Source organism: Calliphora vicina, chromosome 1 (assembly GCF_958450345.1).
Source record: "Calliphora vicina chromosome 1, idCalVici1.1, whole genome shotgun sequence".
NCBI lineage: Eukaryota > Metazoa > Arthropoda > Insecta > Diptera > Calliphoridae > Calliphora > Calliphora vicina.
Window position 1 is genome coordinate 50,732,367 of NC_088780.1, and position 12,120 is coordinate 50,744,486.

Genomic DNA, 12,120 nt, shown 5'->3' on the forward strand with positions numbered 1-12,120 from the left:
TGTATACTACGCAACCGCTGCTGTCGTTGAGGTATTTGCAGTTGGGGCTTGCGATGGCGCAGTCGCCGTTGGTGGTGGTGGAGGCGGTGCCGGTATCTGTTGCTGTTGATTAGATGGGGAGCTGGTCGTCGAATTACTATTGTTTAATTGTAAACTATTACTACCACTACTGCTTGTACCAATATTACTGCTAGTGCTACTACTACTGCTGGCCAATGGAGAATTGGTGTTTGAACTTAAAATATTACTTTTCAAATGTTCCGCCGTAGTTGGGGCTGTTCCAGCTGTTGCTGATGCTGCAGCTATGGCGGCTGCCGTTGTCATGCTACTACTGCTGCTATTGTTGGCATGCAGATGAAGTAGAGCGGCGGCGTTATTGGAACTGCTGTTATTGCTGCAACCACCCATGGAACTATTCATGCTATTCTGACTAAGACTACTGTGAGAACTGGCTGCAGTACCACAACTATTGCTATTTGTACTACTGTTGCTGACATCGTTGAAAGCAGCAGAGGGTGTTATCTGAGAACTGCTGTTGCTATTTTCATCAGCGGACATGATCATGGAGGAGGAGGAAGGTTTGCTGATGTTGCCTACAGTTGTTTCTGTAGCAGCAACACCACCCGTACTTTCCGCACCACTGGTATTGTTGGCAGCATCGTTACTGGACATTGAAGTCGTCTCGTGAGCCTCCGATTTGACAGATTCTATTTTTAATTCGGATGTGGTGTTATTAGACTCTTTGCTTGCCATCACTGATGCTGACATCGTCATTGAGGCCGTTGAAGATGACGAGGAGGAGTTTAAACCTAATTCCTGTGATTTCTTTTCATTTGCTGCTGTCTCTTGCAGTTTTTGCTGCAACTGCTTCTGTTGCAGTCTGTATTCGAGTGAATTGGCGCTGGTGCCGGGTCCTCGCGATACTTGGAATAGTACTCGTGATATAATCAAAGCCACCTGTTGATCCAGTATATGTGACATGACCAGACCCAAAAGTCTTTGTTCCTGTTGCATGAATAGAGATCGGTTGTCGGGGTGTTTGGCTAAATGCAGCAGTGTACCGGCAGCTCTTCGCAACATGTCTAAACTTGTACCCATCGAGTCGGGGTTTTCGCGCAAGTAGTTGATGCCATGTTGGTTGGCCACTCCCAGGGCGGTTTGCTCGGCTTGCTCGATGAAGGCCACCAAGTAGGAGATGCAGGGCGATTGTAGCGCCACCGTTCGGGCCATGGCACTATCGGCGGCAGCCAAATAATGCAATAGATTGACCGAAAACTCCCGTAGCACCTGATCTTCGTTGCGACACAAGTGTCGCGTGAGTACTGCACATAGTTTTTCTAGTCTAGAGTGGGGTGGTGTGGCAATCACTAGATCGACATTGTTGTCGGTGACACACAGCTTACATAGAGCCTCCAGGGCAAGTCTTTGGGGTGAAAGTGAGGAAGCAGGACCACTAGAGGGGAAGGGATCTTGCCCATGGGCACTTGGACAAACAGCCCAGTGTAGTAGGCCATCGATTAGGGGCCGGGCTATCAGCTCTTCGTAGCGCGAAAGATCCAAGTGGCCCGCAATGTTGGCCATTATTACCAGCATGTTCTCTCGTATGCTGATCAAATATTCCCACCACCATTCGCGTTCTCCCTGCAGCGAACTGCAAGAGTCTGTGAAGTCAGTGTCTTCTTCGGTGCCCCGGTCGTAGTTGCGATTCTTAGGTGTCCTGGGCAAATGTTCGTGATTGAGCAGCAGCAGACGTCCCAGCACTGCCAAGAATCTGGAAGATTTGGCTAGAATTGTTTCGTTGCCGGGCACAAAGCTCAAGTTGCGGAATATATTCGAAATGCAGATGCAACGGCGAGCCATTGAATCCTGACTTTCGTTGACCAAATACAAACTAGACTCATCGCGGGTATTGCATTCATCTTCTAGCGAGGAAGAGGAACGACGGCGCTGCAGAACTAAAGCCGGATCTCGTATTGTTGACTTGGGATCGAATTTTTGCTGTTTTGACGTGGCCGTGTCTTTGGTGGTTTGGATTGTTTCCAATTCCATGTCTACCTCTCGACAATCACTGTCTGAGGGAGCTGTAGCTGCTGTCATTTCACTGTCTTCCTCGCGTTTAATTTCAACCGATTTGTCTTGTTCCTCCAGCTTAGTTTTCTTGGCTTCACTAGGTTCTAGGGTTTGTGCATCACCAACAGCTGATTCGCTGTTAGTGCTGTTGAGGCTGGCGTTGGGGTTGGCATTCAGAACGGAATTGTGGAATAGACGGCGTTTCTTATTGAAAGTATTCTGTTGCAGTCTGGCTTCGGCTTCATCGTCTTCTTCTTCGTCTGCTGGCGCTGCTTCTATTACGTTATCACTTTGCTCTGGGTTTTCCAACTTGGGCTGTTTTAACATTAAGCTACTGCCTTCCTGTTCTTGTTCCTCCGCTTTCAACTGTTTCATGCTGTCTTTAGTCTTGGTTTTGCAACTGTTGATGCCGTTGCGTTGGCTGCCTTTGATGTAACGGGCAAATGGAATGTCTACAAATTCTGACTTGAACACATCAATAATGCCCGCATTTATATCTGGGTCAGTGAAGCCATAAGTCCAGGCATTGCTGCCCACCGGTGCTGTCTCCTCATAGTTGCCACTAAACTCGGTGTCCCATGACTTGAGGCCATCGGTTATGAAAATATCTTGTTCGGCAGGCTGCAGTCGCACAGGCAGACCTTTGCGCGACATCATTGTGTAGTTGGGTGTATGGGCCAGTAATATCACACGCTCATCGGGGTTGGCTTGATGTTTAACTTGCCCCAAATCGATGCCTTCGTCTTCATCAGAGTCATCATTTACATGAGCATCGTCTTCAGCAAATATACGCTCGTTTTCGAAGTCATAATCGGATGATGATGCTGTTGTTGTGATCGTTATATTGTCATGTAATCTATTGTGTTTGCTTAAGTCCTCCTCCTCCTCCTCTTGTTTAATGTTGGTCGCTTCACAAGCTCGTTTACGCATGCTGCTGTGCATGATACTGCGCTTGTTGCTCACTTTTTTAGCAGTACTTTTAACACTATTTGCTAGATGTTTCTCGTTGTTCTCATCATCGCTGAACATGTCAGCGAGATTCCTTTGGAAATGCTCCAGCAGTAGAGTCAATAAACCGGGCAAATGAGCCAAGCCAAAGTATTGTACTGTGGAATCGTCAAACAGCAGGACATTTAGCACGTCCAAAGCCCAAGTACACTCGGTCAAAAGTCCCGAACGCATGGCCATAAACAAACGCCAAGGATCGACGGGACAAACATCAGCCTTATTTAAGCGTTTACGTTTATATAATACCGGTGTGGTAGACTCCACACTTTCGGGTGGAAATACGATTTCCTTCTTTATTAGCTGAGCAGGAGGACCTACAGGCGGAGCAAACGTTTGCGGTGGCTGCTGAGGCGGCTGAGGTTGTGGTGGAACACTGCACGCCACAACACCGGGACCACCAACAATACCCAGGGGCTTTTGCTGAGGGCCCATAACACCAGGCGGCATAATGCCAGCGCCAGCAGGACCTTGAGCAGTTCCTGGAGGCGCAACAACGCCAGTACCACCGCCAGCCTGTGGTGGTGGAGGCATGGAGAAGGGTGGTTTACCCAGGCTACCAGGAGGCATTTGAACACTACCTGGTACAGCATTGCTGGTGATGGGAGGTGTACCTGGCGGCCCCGTTGGAGGGCCAACCCCAGGTCCGACACCCACATTCATGTTACCACTGGGACCGCTAGTGGGCATACGTTGTTGTTGTTGACCAGCACTGGGAGGCCTTAAAGGTGAGCCTGGCGCTCCACTTGGTGGTGCTCCAGGTGCGCCAGTGCCAGCGCCACCCATTTGAGCCCATTGCGGCGGTGTGGGCTGTTGCTGTCCCTGCTGTTGTTGCTGATAGGGTGGTTGTGGCTGTTGTTGCTGCTGCTGTTGTTGTTGTTGTTGCTGCTGTTGTGGAGTTGGAGGCTGCTGTTGCTGCTGCTGTGGCGGATAGCGGTGTTGATCCCATTGTGGGGCACCAGCAGCTGGTGGCTGTTGTTGACCGGGCGGTCCCAATGGACCGGTCGGTGGGGCTGATGTTCGTGGCGGAGCCCCACCCCATGCTTGAGGCGATGGAGAAGATGGATATTGATTACGATATTGATTCGAACCACCTTGCCAACCACCTACAAAGATAAAAATATATACAAAGGTTTAACATTAGTTACAATACACTGTAGTCGGAAATATTAGTAATGTGAATCCTAAAACTAAAAGAACATTTACTTTTGTAATTTCTCACATGTAATTTTTTGTTATTATAGAATTTAAACTATAAAAGATAGGCTTACATAGACAATAACTAGATAGGTAACTGAGAGCCAAAAACCTAAGTCTGTTGTCAAAAACCTAATTCATGAGAATGTATTGCATGTATTTTGTTATTGTATCACCCGTATGTGTGAAAAGAGAGTAATTTTTCAATATATATTACTCTCTCCTTCCGTTCTATGTGTTTATTCTATGTAGGCTTACTTCATAAACATTTATATGTTCTTATACTCATTAACAATAAAAATAGCCAACTTTGATATTTTTCTAATACAATGAGGATTTAATTTTATTCTCAATTGGATCAGAACTCAAGACGATACATACTTATTACTATTTATTACATTAAACATGTTTATTACTCACCATAAAGCTGTGGTCGTGCATTGTAGCCTGGATAGGGCTGTGAGTCTTTAACAAAATCTGGATGACGTCGTGGTTGAGGACCCTAAAAGAATAAAAACATATGTTATGACAAATTTGTTAGATACAAATAGATAGATAAACTTTAATTACCTGATCTGGTGGCCTATAATATTCTTGTTGGCCAGGAGCACCAGGTGGCGGATATGGTGAGCTGCCAGGTGCTGGAGGACCACTTTGCGGAGGACCACCAGCCGCTGTTGGAGCACCAGGAGGAGTAGGGGTCTGAGAACCACCGGGTGGTGGTTGACTATATGGACGATTTCCATAAGGACCATATTGATTCGAGCCGGATGGAGGTCTAAATGAATAAAAAGTAAAAAATATATAATTTGTTAGGTTATACTTCAAAATAAAACTAAATTGTTACGAAATAAAATTGGAAAATGTTATGTGTATATAAAAAACAATACAGTTGGTGTTGCTAAAACTTTGTTTTGTATGTATTTTTCTATTTTCTATGTAAAGTATGTAACAGAAAAGATTAAAGGCACTCACGCTTCTCCCTCGGGTCCATAGGGAGGGTACATGTTACGATTCTGTGGTGGAAATTGGCCCTGCTGTTGGCCAAACTGGGTAGGAGGCCCGGTAGCATTGTATTGATCACCTGAACCATATTGTCCGTAAGCTCCGGGTTGTCCAGGATAAGGAGAACCTAAAATATTTGAAATGAGTTTTAAAAAATTACAAAATAACAGTTAAAAAATAAAACGAAAAACATAAAAATGGAAATAAATAAAATTTACACAATTTCACACAAGTAGAGGAGTTGAAAGGCCAAAAAAAAAAACACACATAACAACAGTATGATAAATGAGTAGTGAGACAGAGAAATAGCAAGAGACACATAGAGAAAGAGAGGGAGAGAGAGACAGCAAGAGTATTTAATGATTCATGTGTTGTTAAATGTACCTGGTGTACGAGACACCGGTGGCGGATATGGTCCACCAGGTGGATAAGGTGGTCTTATATTGGGAGGATGCGGTGGATGAGGCTGTGGTACACTTATTGGTGGTGGTGCACTAGCTGTAGCACTTACAACAACACCACCGCCACCAACAGTTGCATTAGAAGCTGGCGCAACACCACCACTGCCTACAGGCTCATCAAATGGATTATTGACACTTATATTATCACTACCACCTACACCACCACCAGGTGCCGTTGATGTTTGATTATTTGTACCTTCATTATCATCATCATCATCAGCAACATTTTTTATTTGTGTGAGTGAGTAAGTGTGTATAATATCAAAATTAATGTTTCAATGATGGGTGTGATGAGTTATTTTTATTGATTGATTGGTCGTTTGTAGATTTTCAAATTAAATTGTGAGGCAAAATCAATGACAACAACAATATGATGAATTGATGATGTATTATTAATAATTTGTTCAAAAAATAAAACGAATAAAAAATTAAATAAACCAAAAAAAATATATTAAATAATAAAACTTATATTTTTAGCAAAAATTTTATTCTAATTACCTGGATGTGGACTTTGCGCATTACTTTGTGAGGGTGGCCTAGGCATTTGTCCCGCCGCTCCATAATCCGGCTGAGGACCCGGACCACCGGGATAACTACCCGGATATTGAAGATAACCATCCGTTGAAGTGTTGGCAGCACCACCAGGGGCTGGGAATGAATCTTGAGAGTTTGATGAACCAGCTAGAATATTCACAACAGCTTTTTTTAATACTTTATTGTGTTCGCGCGAAATAAAAGAAATGACAAATAATTTACCTGGCGATGGTACTGAAGCTGCTTTGGTTGATTTTTTCTTTGTACCCGCCTCCACTTGTTGTATTATTGGCAATGGATCTATATCGCCGCGATCGAAGTGACACTCAAACGCCAATAGATTTTTGGTGTAATGTTTGCGTAACGTATACGCAGCACTACTGCTTGCACCAATGCCCAATAATCCGGCAATATCCTTCCAGGTTTTACTTTTTGTAACCTTTAAGGAGGGGGAGGAGCAAATTGAAAAGAAAGGTTAGTTTTTTTTTGTTCTTCAAAATACTAATTAATAAGTGAATATATAGAAATAGTAATAAAATAATGGAATAATAATGAAAATGCATACATATCAAACATACATACATACATATTAAGAGAAATTCAAAAGGGAAACAATGAAGGTATTCATGTCAACATTATTTTTATCCTAGCGAAATTGTGAACTATCTCAGTAACCCAACAATATTAATTAAAATATATGTTCAATTTACAAGGGGTCCGTCCTATCATGTCATATTGTCAAAATGTCCTAATACAATGGTTTGATACAATGGTTTGAAAGTGTTGTTGACATTATGACAATATGAATTGGCCAATAATGTTATTATAAAGTTTATAATTTGGCAAAGTTTTAAAAATGTTGATGTGAATACCTTCAATGATTTATTTTTTATAAAAAAATAATTGAATGAAATGTATATTATAATAATTATTTATATTATAAAAGATGGCTTTGGAGGAGTTACTCTATAGAGTTTTTGCTTTCTGTATCAGAGATTTAATTATTTGTTTGCCATTTACAAATGGCAACGTCATAAACCGCTATTTACAAAAAGGTAAACAAAAACAGCTGTGTTGCCAAAAAAGGTAAATAAAGGAAAGGACAAAAGACAAAATAGGTATGAAAACTAAATAAATTTAAAACATATTTAGAAAAGTGTTTCAAACATTAATTGTTTTATAATATTTGTGCAAAATTATGCGAATTTGTTTAATTCTAATGTTTTCCCAACATTCAACTTAAACAAATAAAATTTAAATTTTTTTTTTCTATTTATAAAAGTATAAGTAGTTTAAAGCTTCTTTTACAATACAATTGTATTAATTTTACTCACCCTTATCGTGGTTGGCGTAAACGTTATACGCCTACGACAATTTCGTACTAGATTTAAGAAACAGTTTGCATTTTATCTTTAAACAGTCGTAGTCGTAAGACGTTTACGCCAACCACGATAAGGGTGACTATATATCTGTCTAAATTATTAAAGTTATAATGAATTGCCAAAGTTTTTGTGTTGCAATTAATAAATTAACTTTGTAATGTTAAACAAAAAGTGAAATTTATAATTAATTCAAATTAATTATGCAGTTTTCGATTGTAAAATCAATTACCATCAGCGGTCAAATATAATTTTTATACCTAAATTATAAAGATAATGGAAATCAAAAGGTTTTTCTGACAAGTCCGTATTAAATGCATGTAGATTGAATTGTAAGGATAATAATTAGTACCGTAACGTCGTTCTCTCACATTGGAAATAACCCGAATGTTAATTTTTTTGCTTATTACAATTTGCATAAGCAGAAATATTATTGAATGAAATTAGTTTCGGGCATATTTTGAGGTTATACATATTTTGAAATATTAATAGAATTACGCAAATCTCCAAATTTCTGGAGACAACCTCAAAATCTGAATCATACCTTTATACAGTCTGCAATATTTTCAAGTTTAAAAACCTAAAATCATCAGAATCTGTCGAAACGGGAAATTTTCGGATATCACATCTCCAAATTTTCAGACATAACCTCAAAATTTGAAACATATATTTATACAGAATGTTAGATTTATAACTTGTTTCATTTTAACTTGTTGAAAATGTATAAAACGAAATCATACTTAACTTTGTAATTTGTTCTATGTCATTTAGAAAATTTTCAATAAAATATTATTCATATTTTTCTCTGCTAAACTAAAAGGTTATGGGCCCAGCAAATTGAGATTTTTTAAATACAATTTTAAATCTTGTAAATTTAACGAAAAAAGAAATATAAAATAAAAAGAATTAACGAATTCTAAAAAAATGGCAGTTGGTCAAATTGAGAAATTTGAAAAGCTTGTTGGTTCGGAAAATTGGCTAACATGGAGTTTTGCTATGGAAACACAATTACGATTGGAAGGCTTGTGGAAATATGTAGATGTTGTTTTGGAAAACTACAAACCTGAAGAAGATGAAAAAGCAAGATGCCGTGTAATTTTAGCTTTGGATAAGTCACTCTATGTTTATGTTAGAGGTTGCGAAAAGACATGCCATGTATGGAAAGCTCTTAAGGATTTGTTCCAGGATTCAGGTTTGGACAGAAAAGTCGGGTTGTTACAAAAGCTATGCTCAATTCAATTGGAAGATTGTTCTTCAATTGAGGACTACGTATCTCAAATTGTAATTGCATCTCAAAAATTGGGATCAATAGGTTTTGTTGTAGATGATGAATGGTTGGGCTGTTTACTACTAAAAGGATTACCGGAAACGTATAGGCCGATGATAATGTCTCTTGGAAGCTGTGGTACAAAAATAACAGCTGATTCAATCAAGATGAAATTACTTCAAGATGTCAGAGTCGAAAGTTCATGTCATGCATTAGTTAGCAAGAAAGCGTTTCAAAAAAAGCAAAAAGGAAATGGATCTGAACGCAGATGTTTTGGATGCAATGGCTTAGGTCATTTTAAAGCTGATTGTCCAACCATAAAGAAAAAGAAAAATTTCAAGAATAGTACATCATTTTATGCATTGAGCGGTAGGTATGTGAATAATAAATCAAAATGGTACATTGATAGTGGTGCTTCGGCACATATGACGAAGGAGAAAGAAATTTTTAAGAAATTTGAACCATATGAAGGTGAAATAAAAACAGCAGGTGCCAATTCACTAAAAGTGAAATCAAAGGGCGATATTGAAATAAATATTTGTGGAGAATTTGGTAAATATGTAATACCGGTTAAAAACGTTTTATATGTTCCAGATATAACAGAAAATTTATTATCAGTGAGTCAAATGTGTAGTGCTGGTAATCGAATAGTATTCGATAAGAATGGCGGAAATATTTTTGGTTCAAATGGACAAATGATTGCAAGTGCTATATGTGAAAATGGTATGTATAGGTTAAATACGCCAAAATCCTATCAAGCATTTAATGCCAGTGACAAAGACTCAATGGAAATATGGCATAAACGTTTTGCACATCTCTATTACGATGGTTTAAAGCAGCTAAGCAATGGTATGGTAATTGGTTTGGACTTTAATGTCAACTCTATGAATAAAGAGCTATGCCAAGGATGTACCGGTGGTAAACAATGTAAGATTAAATTTCCCAACGAAGGAAATAGAGCTTCAAAAATTTTGGAGGTAGTACACACTGATGTCTGTGGACCCATGGAAGTAAAGTCGCTTGGTGATAATCGGTATTTTGTAACATTCGTAGATGATTTTTCACGCAAAATATTTGTTTATTTTTTAAAAAATAAATCTGACGTTTTTGAAAATTTTCAAGAATTCAAATCTGTTGCAGAAAATCAAACAGAAAGCAAAATCAAAATACTAAGAAGCGACAATGGCACAGAATACATAAACAAAACATTTGAAGCTGCATTAAAGAAGTGGGGTATTCAACATCAAAAATCAGTACCATACAATCCTCAACAGAATGGATTTGCGGAACGTGTTAACAGAACATTAACTGAAAAGGCAAGATCAATGTTGTGTGATGCGGAACTTCCGAAGGAATTTTGGGCTGAAGCAGTGCAGACCGCTGCATATGTTGTCAACAGATCCCCACACAAACTATTGAAATGTACACCTCAAGAATTATGGTCAAAAAAGAAACCTAACGTAAGTCACTTGAAAATATTTGGATGTTTAGCTGTTTCACTTATACCTAAAGAAAAACGCAAAAAGTGGGATTCAAAATCAAGTAATGGTATTTTTGTTGGATATGGCATTAACATTAAAGGTTACCGTATATATGATATAGACAAAAAGATAGTCGTAACATGTCGAGACGTAAAATTCGATGAAAATAAAAAAGCTTTTTATTTATTACAGACAAAAGGAAAAGAATATTATTTTTTCAGTTGTGACAGCAAACAAAATGAAAACGTCCCTATGAATTCAAATAATCTTGATGATGAAGATAATAATTCCAACTTTAGTTCATTATCATTTAATTCTATTAATGAGAATGAAGTGGGGGAATGTCAAGAATCTGACCAAGTAGAACTACTGATTGTCAAATTGTAGAAACTGAAAGCTGTAATGAAGGTGCAGTGGGGGAATCCAATCCTAGAAGAAGTGAAAGACTAGCCAATAAAGAAAAAAGAACTTGGAATTGGTTAAGTTATTGTGCTGAACTTTCCGAAGAAGAACCAAATAGCATTGAAGAAGCTCTTTCATCAAGAGAAAACCAAAAGTGGCAAGAAGCTATTAATAGCGAATTATCGTCCATAGAAGAAAATAAAACATGGATAGTAGTTCCAAAACCCGATAAATGTAATCTAATTAAGACAAAATGGGTTTTCAAGAAGAAGAAGGAACAGGATGATTCAATTCGTTATAAAGCCAGGCTTGTAGTCAAAGGTTTCACACAACGAAAAGGAATTGACTACGAAGAAACTTTTTCACCAGTTGTCCGATATACATCAATACGTTATTTAATGGCTTTAGCTGCAAGATACAATTTGAAAATTGAACAAATGGATGCAGTTACTGCTTTTCTACAAGGTGATTTGGTGGAAAATGTTTATGTTGAAGCGCCATCAGTTGTGAAAGTTCCCAATGGACATGTTTTAAAGTTGCAGAAAGCACTTTATGGATTGAAACAAGCAAGTCATGTTTGGAATAATAAATTGAATGATGCTTTACAAAAATATGGTATGAAACGTTCTAAACTTGATCCTTGCATTTATTATAGAATTGAAGGTAACAAAATTACTTTTATGGCGCTTTATGTAGATGATATGCTCCTATTTACTAATGATATGGATTTTAGTCATTTATTTAAAACAAAATTAATGGAAAATTTCAAAATGAAATTTTTAGGTGAAGCAAAACGATGTTTAGGAATGCGAATAATTAAAACTGATGATCATATAACTCTGGATCAAGAAGAATATATTCTAAACATGTTGAAAAGATATGAAATGGAAAATTGTAATCCAATATCTACACCAATGGACCTTAATCAAAAATTTTCAAAATCCGAATGTGAAGATGATACAATGAAAAATGTTCCGTATCAACAAGCTATTGGTAGTTTATTATTTGCTGCTCAATGCACACGTCCTGATATAAGTCAAGCTGTCAATTTTTTAAGTAAATTTAATAAAGCTCCTTCCCGAATTCATTGGACAGCTGTGAAACGTATTCTTCGATATTTGAAAGCAACTACTCATTACAAGTTACATTTTTATACTAATGGTAATAATAATCTTATTTCGTATACAGATTCTGATTGGGGTAATGATTTGGAAGATCGAAGATCAGTTACTGGTTACGTTAATTTATTACAAAATGCAGCAATATCCTGGAATAGCAAACGACAACCAACCATTGCATTATCTACAACAGAGGCCGAA

At 38.3% G+C, this 12,120-nt stretch overlaps 1 protein-coding gene across 11 annotated transcripts in view; it reads right to left on the minus strand.

Annotated features, from left to right (window-relative positions):
- Positions 1–6: 6 nt before the first annotated feature.
- Positions 7–12,120, minus strand: part of osa (trithorax group protein osa) — a 163,879-nt gene continuing 151,765 nt past the window's right edge. For 7 of the 11 annotated variants that reach the window (XM_065512556.1, XM_065512573.1, XM_065512539.1 and 4 more), the window contains 7 exons: positions 6,495–6,711; positions 6,237–6,437; positions 5,662–5,934; positions 5,248–5,404; positions 4,843–5,050; positions 4,693–4,774; positions 7–4,181 (listed from right to left, as the gene is read on the minus strand). In XM_065512556.1, coding sequence (XP_065368628.1) covers positions 7–4,181; positions 4,693–4,774; positions 4,843–5,050; positions 5,248–5,404; positions 5,662–5,934; positions 6,237–6,437; positions 6,495–6,711 — 5,313 coding nt within the window. Of the gene's footprint in view, positions 4,182–4,692; positions 4,775–4,842; positions 5,051–5,247; positions 5,405–5,661; positions 5,935–6,236; positions 6,712–12,120 lie in introns of all 11 variants that reach the window. The other 4 variants (XM_065512589.1, XM_065512582.1, XM_065512605.1 and 1 more) reach the window with 2 other exon arrangements.